This window comes from Podarcis liolepis, assembly GCF_965112155.1.
Source record: "Podarcis liolepis genome assembly, chromosome: 8".
NCBI classification, from domain to species: Eukaryota; Metazoa; Chordata; class Lepidosauria; order Squamata; family Lacertidae; genus Podarcis; species Podarcis liolepis.
The window spans coordinates 86,713,596-86,731,555 of NC_139560.1; the positions used below are offsets into that span (position 1 = coordinate 86,713,596).

At 43.6% G+C, this 17,960-nt stretch overlaps 2 protein-coding genes across 3 annotated transcripts; one reads left to right on the forward strand and one right to left on the reverse strand.

Moving 5' to 3' along the window:
* Positions 1-123: 123 nt before the first annotated feature.
* TADA2B (transcriptional adaptor 2B) lies at positions 124-5,073 on the forward strand. 2 transcript variants are annotated; one of them, XR_014529615.1, is made up of 3 exons: positions 176-492; positions 1,492-3,526; positions 3,563-5,073. XR_014529615.1 is itself a non-coding variant. In XM_083519499.1 (2 exons), the coding sequence occupies exons 1-2, from the start codon at positions 223-225 to the stop codon at positions 2,482-2,484; spliced, it is 1,263 nt and encodes a 420-aa protein (XP_083375625.1). In that variant the 5' UTR covers positions 124-222; the 3' UTR covers positions 2,485-5,073. The 2 variants fall into 2 exon arrangements, 1 of the variants encoding a protein (XP_083375625.1); XM_083519499.1 differs by having other exon boundaries at positions 124-492; positions 1,492-5,073.
* A 6,203-nt stretch (positions 5,074-11,276) lies between these two features.
* On the reverse strand, positions 11,277-15,255 carry GRPEL1 (GrpE like 1, mitochondrial). The gene is made up of 4 exons (XM_083519719.1): positions 15,105-15,255; positions 13,998-14,163; positions 13,047-13,128; positions 11,277-11,996 (listed from the first exon to the last, which is right to left on the reverse strand). The coding sequence occupies exons 1-4, from the start codon at positions 15,212-15,214 to the stop codon at positions 11,650-11,652; spliced, it is 705 nt and encodes a 234-aa protein (XP_083375845.1). The 5' UTR covers positions 15,215-15,255; the 3' UTR covers positions 11,277-11,649.
* Between the last annotated feature and the right edge of the window lie 2,705 nt (positions 15,256-17,960).

Here is a 17,960-nt window from a genome sequence, read left to right on the forward strand (position 1 = left end):
TGATAGGCGAAGGGGAAAGCCGCTCAACCGGCGGCGCGAGAGGAAGCGCGACGCCGAGCCTCGAAGCTCGATTGGCCGCGCTGGCCTCGGGCGCCGATAGGCGGAGGTGGCGAGGCGGGGGCGGGGCCTGCCCAGCCTCTTCCCCGGCGCAGTCTCTCCACGTCAGCTGTGCGCCGGCCTCCCTCCCCCCTTTTTGTTTTCCTGAGGGCGGGGGGAACCAAGATGGCGGAGCTGGGCAAGAAGTACTGCGTGTATTGCCTGGCCGAAGTCAGCTCCCTGCGCTTCCGCTGCACCGAGTGCGCCGACATCGAGCTGTGCCCGGAGTGCTTCTCGGCGGGCGCGGAGATCGGGCCTCACCGGCGCTGGCACGGCTACCAGCTGGTGGACGGCGGGCGCTTCACGCTCTGGGGCGCCGAGGCCGAGGGCGGCTGGAGCAGCCGCGAAGAGCAGCTCCTGCTGGACGCCATCGAGCAGTTCGGCTTCGGCAACTGGGTGAGGGAGAGGGGCTCCCGCCTCGGGCTCCGGCCCTCCCCGCGCGGCGCGGGAGGGGCTCTTCTCGCGTTCCCTGGGCGCCCCCCCCCCCGGCCTCATTGGCGTCCCTTTGCGATGCTTTCTGGATGAACTGCGGCCGAGAATTGAAAAAGAGGGGTTAAATATCATTAGGAAATGCCATTACTTATCAGCTGATTAGGACTTCACCTGTCACTCTGTTGTGACTGGTGGGCTGAGTAATTTTCAGACATCTCAAGAGGGTCCTGGCGGCAGTTTGAAAACCCAAGAAAAAAGCCACCATTGGATACATTTAATACTGTTCTTTTAGAGAGCTTCAGTTTAATGTGCATGTATCAAGATGTGAATTTGTGGGAAAAGGCATGGATATATATAACAGCTCCAGTTAGGGACTACTTGATCTTGGTGTGTGCATATAACAAACTAGCATTGCTGTTTGGGGTAAATCCTTGGTATGAACAAGCCCTAGCATTCATTAAAAGTATTATAATGTGAAATATTACTCTCTAGTTTTATGAAGGAATGCCACTGCTCTTATCTAGAAATTGACATTTAGTACATACAGTATAGGGATGTGGGTGGCGCTATGGGTTAAACCACAGAGCCTAGGACTTGCCGATCAGAAGGTCAGTGGTTCGAATCCCCACGACAGGGTGAGCTTCCGTTGCTTGGTCCCAGCTCCTGCCCACCTAGTAGTTCGAAAGCACGTCAAAGTGCAAGTAGATAAATAGGTACCGCTCCAGCGGGAAGGTAAACGGCGTTTCCGTGCACTGCTCTGGTTCGCTAGAAGCAGCTTAGTCATGCTGGCCACATGACCCAGAAACTGTACGCCGGCTCCCTCGGCCAATAAAGCAAGATGAGCGCCGCAACCCCAGAGTTGGTCACGACTGGACCTAATGGTCCCTTTACCTTTACCTTACATACTGTATATGGGATAATCTTATAATTTTAAAAGTCTTCATATTTTTAATTTTATTCTAGGAAGATATGGCTGCTCATGTTGGAGCATCACGAACGCCTCAGGAAGTGATGGAACACTATGTAAGCATGTATATACATGGTAACCTTGGGAAGGCCTGCATCCCTGATGTTATTCCCAACAGAGTGACTGATCACACCTGCCCAACTGGTGGCCCACTTTCACCTAGCCTGACCATGCCTCTGCCACCTCTAGATATATCAGTGGCTGAACAGCAGCAGCTGGGATATATGCCACTTCGAGATGATTATGAGATTGAATATGACCAAGATGCAGAGACTCTAATCAGTGGCCTTTCAGTAAACTATGATGATGATGATGTTGAAATAGAATTAAAAAGAGCTCATGTGGACATGTATGTAAGAAAACTGAAGGAGAGACAGAGACGAAAGAACATTGCCCGTGACTACAACTTGGTCCCTGCTTTCTTAGGCAAAGACAGAAGAGATAAAGAAAAACCTTCAAAACGCAAAATCACAAAAGAAGAAAAAGAGCTGCGGTTAAAATTAAGGTCTCTCTATCAGTTTATGTCTTGCAAGGAGTTTGATGATTTCTTTGAAAACTTGCACAAAGAGAAAGTACTTCGAACCAAGATTAGGGAACTACAACGATATCGGCGGAATGGTATAACAAAAATGGAAGAATCTGCAGAATATGAAGCAGCTAGACACAAACGAGAGAAAAGGAAGGAAAATAAAAATATTGGTACTTCAAAGAGGGGGAAAGAAGATGGGAAAGACGGGGAATTTGCAGCAATTGAAAACTTACCTGGCTTTGAACTGTTATCTGACCGAGAGAAAGTGCTTTGTAGCTCTATTAATCTGAGTCCAGCACGTTACGTGACTGTTAAAACTATTATCATTAAAGATCATCTCCAAAAAAGGCAGGGCATTCCATCAAAAAGTCGCCTTCCTAGTTACCTGGATAAAGTACTAAAGAAAAGGATTTTGAACTTCTTAACTGAAAGTGGTTGGATATCCAGGGATGCCTCTTGAATCTTGTTCTTTCTCCCTTGAAATAGTATGAACTAATAGTCACTTCACTTGCTTATCCTTTTCTTAAAACCTAGGATTTTCTTGTAAAAGCTTAAAATCCTAAACTGAACTGGATTCTTCTGTATTGAATCATGCAAATGCTAGATCGTACTTTGCGACCCAGACAGCTTCCTTGAGAGGAAGAAATTGCTTTTAAAATAATTGTGGGATATGTGACTCACTTATCTTTGACTAGTATAGCAAATGTGGCAGTAGCTACTGAGATCCACCTCTACTGTAGAAGCTGTTTGTGTGGAGAGGGGGAGACCTTCAGCGTCTTACGGACATAGTGCAGAGTGAGGCTGCAGTTCTCTATACACTTACTTGGGGAGTAAATCTGACTGAATTCAGAGGAACTTGCTGTTGAGTAAACTTGAATAGGATTAGGGTGCATGTGTCTTTTTACTAAATCCTGGGTACTAAACTTCAAAAGCACAGAGAAATTAAGATTTTTTTGTGAAGATCCTTAGCCATAAGCTATGGTTCATTGCCAAAACAATATATTTTGCTGCAACAGTAGAAGAGCATAATGAACGCAATTCAAGAGGGCATTAAAGGGTATCTGCTCACTTGCTTGAGTGTACACATGGCAATTTTAAGAGTAGACTGGCTCCACCAGCTAGCTGAATATAAACCCATGACTTGTCTTTGGCAAGTAACTGGCATTGTGGTTCTGAATGTAGTGGCTAGCCAGCAGCTCTGGCGTCTACATGACACTATTTCTGTGACTAAAGACACAGAGTGAAGAATCTTTGCATGCACAAAGGTTTTCTCTGGATGCATGTAGAAATCTCATACACACACATCCGTTACATGGTGGTAGGCACTACCTGGCTCAGTAGAATCCACTGTCACAATATGTGCTTATGGGAAGTTTGCACCACTTGAAACTATGACAGGTGGGTGGGATCTTAACAGGTTCCTTGGTTTTTCAGTCTTGGGCAAGAAGCAAAAATATTGAGGCTTTCTAAGCTGCTGCCTGGATTACAAATTATGCAGGCAGGCCTGATTTAGGCCAAATTGCCTCTTAATGCAGCAGGTAGCATAGTTATCAAAAGAGTAAGCTTGAAAAGGGTCGTGTCAAATGCAAATGCTCATTTATCAGCTGTTGGGACAAAGTATAACTTTGCTGTTACCACAATCCAGTCTGGGATAGCTCAGTCTGGAGAGCATGAAACTCTTCATTTGCCTCATGTTGGGCAAAAGATTCCTGCACTGCAGGGGGTTGAACTTAGATGACCTTCATGGTCTCTCTCAGTTCTCCAATTCTAGGGCAGTTGGCTGTGTGCCCAGGGGCCTTGTCCTTTATACAAACTTATGAAGTGGGGCTGTGGCTAAAGAACAGCTTCCTGTATGGTATAGATGGAAAAAGTTTTTTTTAAAAGCACTTCTACAAGCTCTCCTGTCCACATCAAAGGCTTCATTGGCTTGTGGTGATAATGCCTAGGGCTAAAGGGATGCTTCTGGCCTGCTAAACCGTCTCTGGGCCTTGAAAACACTGATCTTCCTGCGCAGCTCTACCATAAGTAGGTTTCACCACCAGCTTCCTTGATGACTGGGGTTTACTAACACAGTTACAGAATCTTAACTATTCAGGATTACAGATTATTCCTCAAACTCCTGTGAATTCAGAGTTGATATACACCTTACACAAAATTCTGAATTCTCCCACTTTATAAACCACACCAGCTGGTGGATTCAATTTTAAATGTGTCACCTCCCCCTAGTGCAATGAATAACACATCAGAGGGAGGCATAGCACAAACCTGTCACTGATACGTGGCTCCTTACACATCCAGTGTTCAGAAAGGACATGCCACTTGCCATCTCATTCTACTGCACCTATAGATCCATTTATCTGCTGTTGCATGTGCTGGTGTTTAACCCCTACTCTTTTTCAGCTGTATACATGGGTAGCTCGGCAGCTCTTGCACATTCCACTTTCCGGCCACTAATGGACTAGAAATAGCACAAAGGTCCCTGAGGAAACAATGGTGTTCTTTTTCATTTTGTGTTCTCTTCTGATTGACAAAGCAAAGATTTTCTCTCATTTTATATGTGACTTTAATTATGATACTTTGTTTTTGACAATAAGTCTACTCTGGTCAGAAACTATGCAGTGTTTTATGGTCAATGCACTGTTCCATCCAGAGGTCAGTCCAATAGGACTGAAGCACAACTAACCCTAAGTAATGACAGACATGTTTTGTTATTCCTGCCCTTCAAAAAACTGGTAAACTTTGTTAACATGAGTTGAGTGCCACTATCTAAATGTATTTATTTAGCTCTAGTGCCATAACTGTAGTTTCCTGAATGTTAATCAATACATCTGCTAGACAAGGTTGATGTAAGCCTTATATTTCATTGGCAGCCCTTTTAATGTTGCATAAGAGGAGCAACTGGTGCTAAAGATAACTTATTTGATAATCTGAACAATTTTTAAATGTGTTAATATTTATTACACTTCTGCAAAGGTCTTTACAGTGTGGCATTTTCACATTCATGCAAAGCCTCTTAGCAAAACTATAGTGAATAAATACTTTAATATAACTAATGTTTCATTAAAATTATTTAAGGGTGACTGACATCTAATAGAGAAATATGGGCATGTAAGGAACCACAGTGGTGCTGTGGTCTAAACCACAGAACCTAGGGCTTGCCAATCAGAAGGTTGGTGGTTGGCGACAGGGTGAGCTCCTGTTGTTCGGTCCCAGCTCCTGCCCACCTGGCAGTTTGAAAGCACGTCGAAGTGCAAGTAGATAAATAGGTACCACCCTGGTGGGAAGGTAAACGGTGTTTCCGTGCGCTGCTCTGGTTTGCCAGAAGCGGCTTAGTCATGCTGGCCACATGTCTGCGAACAAACGCTGGCTCCCTCGGCCTATAGAACAAGATGAGCGTGCAACCCCAGTCAGGGGTACCTTTAAGGAACACAGATTTATTAGCTTTTAACAGTTAAAAGAAACATTAAATGCTTATTGTGGGTGGAAACCTCAGCTGCAGGGGCCAAATGCAACTCCAGGCCTTCACATTCAGGTCTCAAGACTGCCCAGGCTACACCTCACCAAAATTTTACTATACACCCTTGTGCTTTTATCTAGGTGGAATGTGTTTTTGAACTTGGAGGATGCCTCTTGCAAGCCAGAAGAGGTGGATGCTATATCCAGCGAACGTATCCCATTAGCACAAGGACTTCCACCTGTCCAATGAGATTTCCTTTCCCCATGGGCCTCCGAATCTGCTGAGGAGAGGAAGGAGTCCTATTGTGCAGACACAAGCCTTTAACTAATGGTACAACTTTGCAGGATAAACTCCCTGACCTTTTCATGGCTTAGAATGCAGCCTATAATACAAAGGCTGTTCTAACCATTTCTACCTCGGACTATACCTACATTTTGGCTCTGGGTGTACCTACTATTAGCATGTGCTTCCCTGAATATCACCCACAAGGGAATGTAACCCATGGAAAAAGTGCTCTGACAGAAATAGTTCAGGGAAGACATCAGACATACTTTTCACAGGCATGTGTCAAGTTAACACTCTTAGCCCAGTTCACAATTTGAAGGGGAAGGATGTTAAAATTATCAATTCATTTCTTGCCACTCTCTTTTCTAATCGGATGTGGCATAAAGTATCCGTGCACATGAGAGGCAAATCATTTTAAAGCAATATATTACTACTACCCAGGTACTATTACTCTATACTATATATTTCCTTTTCCATACATGATGTTGGCAGACTCCATAATTTCATTCACCATGGTAAGTGCTGAGCCAGTTTCTAGAGAGCACAATTCCCAGGCTTCTGACCAATGCAGGAGAATTGGTAATCTTCATGCTCCACATAGTTGAGAAGAAGCCTATGTTCCGGCTGTGCAGTTGTGACTTGTGGGGAGGAGGGAGGTATGTCTACTTGTTTTTGCACTTGCTAGGAACTCCAAGCAGCTGGAAAAGCTAGAAGTCCATACACATCTCCCTTCCTGTATCATCATTTGGGGCTGTATGTTTTCATGTTTAAAAGTAGAGGCTATGCTCCATTAGAGTTGCGGGTGATCTATCACATACTACAGCTAGCCCGTTCATATACATGGGCATTCCCATTCATATACAAAGACACATTCAGTCTTTGTGATCATCATAATGTGCAAAAGTTATAAAGAAGTAGCGTATAACAATAGTGAGCATCTTCAAAAGGGTTTCACAACAGTTTCAAGCATGTATTTGAATGTTTGGAGTTCAGCAGAACTTTGGAAACCACAGTTGGCTGTATGAGGAGGAATTTTTGCAGGTGCATCTGGGAGTAGAGTACGACACGAGTGTCAACTAAAGGACAAATTAAAAGCATGGCAATATCTAATCTGACATTTAAAAGGCCAGTCAACGCACAAATCTGAGTTTTGTTTTTTTAAAAAACAACAACAGCTAATTAAGACAAGAGCCCTGCTGAGTCAGACCAAAGGCCCATCTAGTTCAGCATGCTGTTTTCAGAGCGACCAAGCAGGTCATGCTCTTTCCTGACTTTGTGGTTCCCAGCAACCGGTACAGAAGGATACCGCATCCAGCGATGATCATACATAGCCATCAAGGCTAGTAGCAATTGACAGCTCCATCTTCCATGGATTTGTCTAGTCCTGTTTTAAAGCCATCCAAGTTGGTGACCATCACTAGATCTTGTGGCAGCAAACTGCAAATAACTAAGCTGTTGTGAAGAAGTACTTTTGTCTGCCCTGAATCCCTGATGTGTATGTCAGGTAAGCTTGACTTGGCTTTTAACTGATTCAGCTTCATTAGATGACCCTGGATCTAGAAAGAAGAAAATCCTCTCCTGATCCACTTTCTCTGGGTGATGCACAATTTCACACACCTCTGTCATGCCCTCACCCTTACTTGCCTTTTCTTACTAAAAAGCCCCAGATGTCATAACATTTCCTCAAAGGATGGGCAGTTGATCATTTTGGTTGCCCCTTTCTAGCTCTGCACTGTCCTTTTTTAGGTGAGGCAGTAAGAATTGCACACAGTACTCTAAATGTGGTCACCTCATAAATTATTATATTGGCAGTCCCTTTCCTAAAGATGCCCAAGACTGAATTCATTTCACAGCCGCCACAAATTGAGTTCAATGAGCTATCTGTTGCAACCCCAAGATCTCTTTCCTAGTCACTGCCAGTTCAGACCTCAACCATATATGCAAAATTAGGATTTTATTTTTGCCCCATTGTGGATCACTTTAAACTTGCTTACACTTAACTGGATTTGCCATATACCGTAACTGTCTTTCACCTGGTTTCAGAGCTCCTCACAATCTCTTGTTGTTTTAGCCTTCTTGAACAATTCAGTATCATTAGTAAATTTGGCTCCCGCACTGCTCATCCCAACCTCCAGATCACATATGAACAAGTTAAAAAGCAAATGTCTCAACACTGATCTTTGGGGGCGGGGAGATTCCACTTTCTACATTCCTCCACTGGAAGAACTACCCATTGATTCCTAGTGTGCTTCCTGTTTCTTAACTAATTACTGATCCATAATATAACCTTTCCTATTCCATGACTGCTAAACTTACTCAAGGAATCCTTGGTGAGGAACTTTGACAAAAGCTTTTAAAAGTCCGAAGTACACATTGTGAACTAGATCACCTGGTGATTTGTTTTTATTTTTCATTTGTTAATAAGGCTTAAAACGTAAGCATCTTGTAATCATTGTTTTCCTTGGTTTGTCTGCCCTACATCTCTCTGAAAACCGATGCAAATATTTCATTCAGCTTCTCTGTAGTCTCCTTTTTCTCCTTCAGCACTTTTTACTCTCTTGTTATCCAAAGGTCTAAACACCTCCCTAGCTGGTTTCTTGCTTCTGATGCATTTTTTAAAAACTATGGTTAGTTTTGCAAGTTTTTAGCAATATGATTACAGTGGTACCTCGGGTTACATATGCTTCAGATTACATACGCTTCAGGTTACAGACTCCACTAACCCAGAAATAGTACCTCGGGTTAAGAATTTAGCTTCAGGATGAGAACAGAAATCGTGCTCCGGCAGCAGGAGGCCCCATTAGCTAAAGTGGTGCTTCAGGTTAAGAACAGTTTCAGGTTAAGAACGGACCTCCAGAAGGAATTAAGTACTTAACCCGAGGTACCACTGTATTGAATTCTTTTTTGCATCCCTTATCTGCATGCATTTTTTTGGCCAAGGTTTGTGTTCCCTCTTGTTCCTTTTTGGATTAGACTTCCACTTTCTGAAGGAAGCCGCCTTGCTTCTAACAGTTTCCTTGACATCGCTCATTAATTATACTACATTTCTCTTAGCCCTGATGGTACCTTTCCTGATAAGCAGTATGCATTGTCACACTTGTGACACACTGGATATCCCCCCCAACTCTGCTGGCTCTCCACCTGAATATCCGTTACTGTTGTTTACTGAGGTAGTTTCCTTGGGAGCTTGGGTTTTGTTAGGTCACTAAGGAGAGTGACAGAGCAATCTGCCATGACCTCTTCACTGTGTCAACCTCACCCTACTGCTTAACTTGCTTTGTTTCTCTAGCTTGATGTTTCATCACTAGAGCTCCCTCTCACTTTTGGAGCACACTCCCTCATTAGATTGTTCCAAATTTATTGCCCTGGCTAAGCTTCCCCAGCTGTTGATGCAGCCAATTAGGTAAAGTAGACCTTATTTGGAAAAAAGCACAACACAGAAAGAAATGTAGCTCAACTCGTGGGCTTAATCAATTCCAGTTAACAGGAAGAGATGAAACCAGATTATCTACAGACTTTCCATCCCTAGGATTTAGCTCCTATTAGTTTAAGGTACATGAATTAAACAAGTATGTGGTGGTACTTACCCCCTAGTTGCTTCATTGCTTAACTCACTTGTTTCCTTGGTTTGATACTTCAGCACTGGGGGCCTGTCACCATAAATCACCATCCAGTACTTACTAGTGACATTTTTCCTTGGCAAGTTTATCCACTATCCAAATCAAACTCATTAACTGGAAAGCTACTCCCCTCCCCCTTAACAAAACAACTTTAACTTTATGCTGTATAGTTCAGGAGACTGGTACAAGTCATCAACCTAAGTTAATAAAAAAGTTTTGTCACTAAAAATAGATAATGGGTTTTACCCATTTACCAAATCTGCAGCTTAAAAAAGCAAAACCAAAACAGGAATAAAAAGTTGAGCGTGTTGTTCTCAGTGCTTTTTTTCAAGGGGGGGGGAGGTGCCAGTGCTGCATACACTTGAGTACCGCCAGAAAAAAAGCAATGGTTGTTCTGGACAGTTTGTTTATAGGCAAGACCCCAAAAATGCAGGAGTAAAACTTTTAGGAAGCTTCTTTTCATCTGCTTGTTGAACTTGGCCTGCAGGGATGGGGAGAGAAAGCCTGTTGGGGCAAATGTTCCCTATCTCTAGTCTAGGAGCAAGTGGTGCTACAAGGCTCAGGCCTGAAGACAAGTAAGCCTGGATGTAACCTGCCTACGTCAGATTATTTAAACATTTTTAAAAATAAGTTTGCCATTTTGTTTGCAAAGCGACAAAGCATGCACCTTCCTAATTATATGTTGATCAATGTAAAAATAATTGTATATTAATTCTTGTTGGGATCAATCATCATCCCAAATATTGCAAAACTGATGACTTTGCATCTGGTGGAAATCAATGCAAATACAGAAAACATTGTAAGAAATTTAGCATGAAGAAATGTGATCATTGTATCATTTGCAGTATCTGTAACACTGGCACCAACTTTGATGGATTTCAAAGGATGGTTAGACCAATTCATGCACATGTACTTATTCATGTACTTATACCAGTCACAACAGCTGTATGCAGGGGTAGGGAAGCCACAGACCACAGACCTAATTAAGGCCACCAGTTTTCCTCATTTTGCCCATGAGGTCACTTTGGCCACCTGCTCTACATCAGACATGCCTGATGTCAGGTACAGAACAAGTGCTGATGATCAGCTGGTCAGAAGCACTTTGCAGACTGTTTTGTCTGCAGCGTCATTTAAAATCATGTGGGCAGAAACTGGACATTTGATGTCAGGTAACTGACAAGTGGGCAGCCCCACCTGTCAAACTCGGCCCACCAGCTGGATCCAGTTCTCCACCTCTGGGTATATGCTACTTCAAGGCTCAGAAGCACCAGGTCTCCAAATACCAGCCATTGGGGAACAACTGGAGTAGGAGACTGTCCTCACATCCCACTTGTAAACTTCCTATAAGCATCTGGTATGCAACTTTGGGAAACAGGATGCTGAACTACATAGGCCTTGGGTTTGATCCAGTAGGGATCATTTGGCATTCTTAAGGTTAACTGGCAGGATTCAGAAAACAAAATCCCTAACAAGCTGTTCCCAATGTATCATAGAGAATTCAGAAGATGAAGTGCTCATATTTTACATTGGTCAACTGCCTCAGACCTCCCATGCACTCTTCTATGTGCCGGAGGACTTCGATGAAGCAGGCAGGGAATGGCAGGTATTAAAAAATTCTGGTTTCAATGAAAACTAGCTGATGTCTGTGAACTCTTAAAACACTTAATTTGGTTGTGTGTCTGCAAGCAGTTACTAAATGAACTTGCTATTCTTTTCTTTGTAATAGTCTCAATACATCTCTAGATCAATTGTCATTTCAAGGTCGTGAAATGTGATTCAATACTAAACTAAGTCTAGAAAAGGCTAACACTTATACCAAATACTTGTGTTATGTGACATACAATTTGATGCTTTCCATGGGAACAGAAGCTATTTAAGTTAGTACTAGGCTGGTGTCCAACTCTGTATTCATAAAAGAATAAGCAAAAATGCAAATTTGTACACAGAACATGACACTGAAAAGATCAGATTTTCATTCTGAACAATCTACATTGCATTATTGTTACTAAATTGCCTAATTACAATGCAGAATACCTTTCATTAATCACCATAATATTATTCACGGGACACAGATGACTCATGCTTGCAATTCATACCACTCACTTTGCATTCCCCACATTATTGGTATTCATTTTAAAAACACATTTCAACATTGCTTCACTGGTATTAAAGCTTCTTCCACCATTTAGTTTAGCCTCCCACACTGTTTAGTGAGTCTTTACCTGGGCATCTATTGGTTCTGTGGCACTCTAAGATTAGACTGCTAAGGTTCCTTTACAACACCTACTAAAGCCGGCCTCAAAGTACGGCCATGCAACTTATAGCCCACCTTGGATACTAAAGCCACAGTGCCAGGTTCTTTCCCTTCCATGGGAACGTGGAATAAGGCTTCGTGCTCATAGGGATCAAACTTGGCTCCAAGAGGATTCAGTTTCATCAAGCCATGTTTGGTGAACACTTTCTGTATTTGAACCTCAGTCATGACAAGACCTTCGTAAAGGTTTTTGAGATGTGGATTTTCATCCTTGAGTTCTTCTCTGGGAACACTCTCAGTTGCTTTTTCCAGAACATCAGCAACTTCCAGCAAATCTTTGCAGAAACTCTGAATTCCTAAAACAGGAAAAGCAAATAAAATTTCAGATAATCCTTAAAGATGCATCAACATTTCATCAGACAATGAAAGGAACCATTAATTTTATATTTTCTTCCAGGATTCAAAGCTTAGGCATGTATATGGTTAAAGATACATTATCAAGTATTACCAATACCAAAAATGACGTGCGACTGAATCTCCATTAAATTCAGATTTACCCTTATGTTAATGAAAATATATTTGGATACATTTGTAGAATTGGGGGCATAAAACTTATAGCTAGAAAATTATAAGTAACTTAACTCTTTTCACAACCACCCTCAAGCCTAAGTTTTAATAAGGTACCAGTGTATATGATAAACGTGCATTTTTTCTGTTCTGTACAATGACCCAATGTCATCTCTTGAAAATTTAACTGAAAGGGGTATTTGGCAAAGCAGTAAGCAATTCAAGCTGCAAAAATCTCCACCTTGTGGAATTCTTTTTCCTATAGTCAAGATCAGTGGTGAATTTCCAGCCTGGCATCCCTATTATGGCTCAGCGGAGGTCCTAATTTTGCATCTAAGGCCAGCTTCCCAAGTCACACACACCTGACATATATGACTCTGGAGTAGTGTGGGAGAAGTGAAACTGCAGTTTACCTGTGTGCTGTGAAGTATGACTTCAAATCACCCGGGCAATGGAAGCAGGGTTTCCAGGTGCCACCAATCAACTGATCATCAGCACCTGCAAACCCAAGCCTTTGCCTGCACTGTTTTTGACTTCAGACCACATGTGCAAAGGGAAATGCTTTACCTGGTGTCATGATGATGTCACATTGATCACAAAAACGGCCCACAGGGGTTCTTGCTCTCACTTGTATATTTTCTCTCATGCTTACTAACCAAACAAGAATCATGTTCACAGATTCAAAGTACCAGCTGAAAAAGTATGTATCTAGATCTCTTGAAGCAGCACAGCATATGAGCTGAGTGGAAGTTCCATTTTGGAATTTCCAAGCTTAAGTTTTTATTTATGTTTAATGTGGTGTTCTAGTGCTAGTAACAACAAATATAGCCTATACCTACCATATAACTTTGCTTCTTCTACCAATTTCTGAGTTCTTTGTCGTAGATTTTCTGCATCTGCCAGGGCACGTTTATACTTGTCCTGGACAAGGGGGAAAATAAACAGTGGAAATGTAAAACCAACTGCCTATGTAAAAAACTCCCAGGATATGGAGACACAGAATGAATGAGTCCACCAAACACACCATCCTAACTGTGCTCCTGGATCAAAAGAGCTGTCTTTTTAATAGAACTTTATAAATGTTGTGACCCACAAGTGAGGGGATAATGGTTAAATGCAAGACAGAAATATAAAGGGAGAGATATTACAGTGGTGCCCCGCAAGACGAAAAACTCGCTAGACAAAAGGGTTTTTCGGTTTTGCGTTGCTTCACTAGATGAATTTCCCTATGGGCTTGCTTCGCAAGACGAAAACGTCTTGCGCTTTTTTTTAAAGCCGCTTGAAGAGGCGCAGTTGCGACGGACCGTGCTTCGCAAGATGAAAAACATCGCAAGACGAAAAGACTTGCGGAACGAATTCTTTTCGTCTTGCGAGGCACCACTGTACTTCAGCCATTTGCTATGCTGTTAAATCCTACAATTATCTGGCAATATTAAGAGCAACATCAGCAAACCATGAGACACTCCTATTTTTGTGGCACCAGGGCCCATTTAAGTAAACAAGATAAAAGTCCTATTCCTCTTTTTTATTAACTAGATATATGGCAAAAACCTAACCATTCCCTTTTTAGACAAAGATGAAATCCAACTTTAGTTCACCAGTGGGGGGAAATTAATGACATGTACAGAGCTCAGGTAGTCTCAAGACATTTCAGTTATATATACATTCTCACTTTTCTGACGCTAGCACTTTCAAGACCCAATTGCTAAAGGAAACTACTGAAAAGTAATATGCATATCCTATCTGCTGTTTGAGGGCTGTACAAATATATAAACCAAAAGGAGTCTTACAGTGATTTCTTTTAATTGGTCTTCTAGTTTGGCCTTTTCCTCTATTAACATCTTTTCAGCAGAGCCAGTAACAGATTTTTGTTCATGTTGAGTCTGGTTTGGCTCTTCTTCCAAGTTTGGTCCAGTGCCTTTCTCCTGTGTCGCTATGCAAAGCAGCTGAGAAGTCCTGAAACAATATCAGGTTCAGTAAAACTCAAAGCAACTTTTTAAGACTGAGTACAAGAGGCCACCAGCACCTCTTATCCCCAAATCTTCACTGAAAATTTATTATATTTATATACCACCCTTCATCCAAAGATCTCAGGGCAGTTCACAAGATAAAAATAGAAGATAAAATACAGGATGAGAGACTTATACTGTCCCTCCTTTATGTTTCACCTGGGGATGGTGAGCTCTGCTCTAAAGTATCAGCATATTTAAGTGAACCAATACCCTCTATTGCCCACGTTGGTTTCAAAAACGTCCCGTTGGCACGTGCAAGGCAGACAATCCCTACTCAAGAGGAATCAAGTCATTTGCTATTAAGGTGGATCGGGTATTGGAAAGCTTTTTAATACTGCCCCAAGCACCGGCCAAAGGTGAATCTGAAAAGTATTAAACTGTCTAAAGAAAAAAAGAGAGAAAAGGTGGGGGGGGCGGTAAATAGCAGCCATTCGCCCCGTCCACGCAGAGAAACTAAACCGGGAAAGCTACCTCCTCCCGGAGTAAGACAGGCTGCGTGACGTAATGGGGTAGGATCTGAGCGAGACCACGGTTCAAATTCCGCCCCTGGGCTGGTGAAGCTCCCTGGGGGTGACCTTGGGGGCCGGGAGCTGCCTCCTCCTCTCTGCCCAGCCCGCCTCACAGGGCGGTTGTGGAGCGGGGCGGGGGGGCGGGCGGGGAGAGAACTACCTTAAGTCGCCTGGAGGGAAGCGAGGGATTCAATGCGACGAACGGGAAATATGTAAAATAAATGAAAACAGATTCCGGGACGGGACGGGGGGGGTGCGGGGGGAGCGTCGGGCTGTGGGGCTCCCGGCTTCCCGCCTCCTGCCTCGTCGCCTCAGGCACGCGGAGCCCTCCCGGCCCTTCCCCCAGGGCGAAGTCCCGCTGCCTTTGCCGGCTTACCGCTGCGGGTGCTGTGGGACGAGAAAGGCGCCTCGCCCCGGCAACGCCGACAACCCCGCCAGCCGCCACACGGACCGCACGGCTCTCGCCGCCGCCGCCGCCGCCGCCATGTTGCCGCTCGGCCTCCTCCCCGCCCCCACCCCAAACGCACCAACGGAAACCGCCTCCGCCCAATCAGCAGGCAGGTCGAGCGGGCAGATTGGGCCATGTAACCAATCAGCGACGACCTCAGCAACAGCCTCTGCCCAATCATCAGGCAGGTCGACCGGAGTTCTCCTCTTCCCTGACCATGCAGCCAATCAGCCACGCCCTCGGAACCACGTGCGTGAGAGGGAGGGAATAAAAAGGTATGTCGACATCCGGGGCCTTTGGAAAGCGAGCTACAGTAATTGCGAGTCAGTCGAGAGCCGAGGAAAAGGCAGCTATAGATCTAATAATTAGACTCACACTGGCATTTAACTTCTGGGTTCAGTCAGACCCGTGCTTGCTCTCCCAACGCAGAAGCATCAGGCAACAACTGAGAAATCTACGAATTTATTGTTAATATTTTTTTTATTTTTTATTTTTTTATTCAAAGTTATAACAAGACATATTATCCAAAAACATATCCTTAAAAATAAGGATATTGTTAATATTTTTTAGCGCACTGGCGCTTAGACGCCTCCAGGTGCCTGCATGCCAAAATAAAGTGAAGTCGTAGAAAGAGTTCCTGCTCTTTCCCACTCAGGTCTTATTCGGGTTTTAATTTTTTTCAGCATTTTGAAAGAGTGCCAGTGCAGTCCATTATCCCCAGATGTGGGGCGTTATCGCTCTCACAATGTTAAATGGAGACGTCAAATTGAACCGAAGACTAGACGGGCGTGCTTCCATGCGGCAGTTTCCTAGAATCATCGAATTGTAAAGGATTCCCGAGGGTCGTCTAGTCTAACCCGCTCAATGCAGGAATCTCAACATGCAGTCCCCCTTCCAATGGGAAACCATACTAGGTTTGCAAATCCGCTAGAAGTTTTATTGCTGCACCTGTGAACTCCATGTGGCTGACACACGCAACTGTTTTTGCAGCGTTCACAGAATGACCACGGTCGCATCATAACACCATCTCATCCCACCCCCTGCTTTTAAAACGGATTTACTGTTTTCAGCAAGTGCTCTCTCTCTCTCTCTCTGTCTCTCTGTGTGAGTGAGTGTGTGTGTGTGTGTGTGTGTGTGTGTGTGTGTGTGTGTGTGTGTGTTACTGGATTGTCTGTGGTAAATCCAGATTAAATTGTAAATAATATGTGGTGGCATTCTGATTAAGACAATGTCATATGTGGGCACTGAACAAAATTTAGAATGGTAAAGTTGCAGGGGGTCCTAAGGGTCATCTAGCCCAACCTGATGCAAGGCAGGAATCACAACCAAATCATGCCTGCCAGATGGCCACCCAACCTCTGCTTAAAAACCTCCAAGGAAGGAGAGTCCACCACCTTTCAAGGGACTCCAACAGTCTTACTGTCAGAAAGTTCTTACGGATGTTTAGCTGGAATCCATTGGTTTGGGTCCTACCCTCCAGAGCAGGAGAAAACAAGCTTGCCCCATCTTCAGTATCTCCTCTCAGTCTCCTCTTTACCAGGCGAAACCCACCCAACTCCCTCGACCATTCCTCATAAGGCTTGTATGTATGAACAGCACAGAGTCCAGAAGAAACTGCTGCCTAGAAGCACCATGTGCTATCATGGCTTGAAAACTGAGTTTTCTCTGCACAAAGAGACACACTATGCACACCATAGGCTTCAAAAAGCATAGCTCAGAAACATGGGCATAGTCAGGCTTGGGGGGGTGTGGGCAAAACTGAGATATCTGCAACATGATTGGTCAGTTAGTGAAGTATTTTCATTCCTCCCTGTGGAACACCCTCCCACTGGATGTTAAGGAGATAAAGAACTCTACAAGTTTTAGAAGACATCTGAAAACAGCCCTGTATCAGGAAGTTTTTAATGTTCGACATTTTATTATGCTTTTATACTGTATGTGCTGGAAGTCGACCAGGGTGGCTGGGGCAACCCAGTCAGATGGGCGGGGGTATAAATAAAATAAATAACAACAATAATATTGACACAGTTTGGGCAGGGGAACACCATTTGCATGTATTGTTTACAGAGTACATTTGTTACTGCAGCTGATACTTCTTGCACTCAATTATATGTAACAGTCAGGCCCAGATGAGACAATTTATCTATATATATATTTATTTTGTGACAGTGTGAATCATGTGACCTATATACATTGGGGGGGTGTTTCTCTTTCTGAAACATGAAGTACATTCTGAGCATTTTCTTTTCTTTCATGTTTGATGCTGTTAGATTAAGTAACGGGGGATGAAGGTTTTATGGTAATATTTGCGGTGGGGTGGACTGGATGACCTTTGGGGATACTTTCCAAGTCTATAAGTCATATGATTCTTTCGTTGTATGATGGGGAGGGGTAATCTTGATGTATATTTAGGAGGCTTAGTTTCGTCAAAATCGAGCATACACTTCCAGAGTTAATGCTAAATACATGACTGTACTTCTGGTAAATGAGCCACCATAGCCACTAGAGGGCTGTGAAAAGTTGTGTCCCGGGCTTTTTAGACTTTTTAGACGCAGGTGGCGCTGTGGTCTAAACCACAGAGCCTAGGGCTTGCCGATCAGAAGGTTGGCAGTTCAAATCCCAGCAACAGGGTGAGCTCCCATTGCTCGGTCCCAGCTCCTGCCCACCTAGCAGTTCAAAATCACATCAAGTGCAAGTAAATAAATAGGTACTGCTCCGGCGGGAAGGTAAACAATGTTTCCATGCACTGCTCTGGTTTGCCAGAAGCAGCTTAGTCTTGCTGGC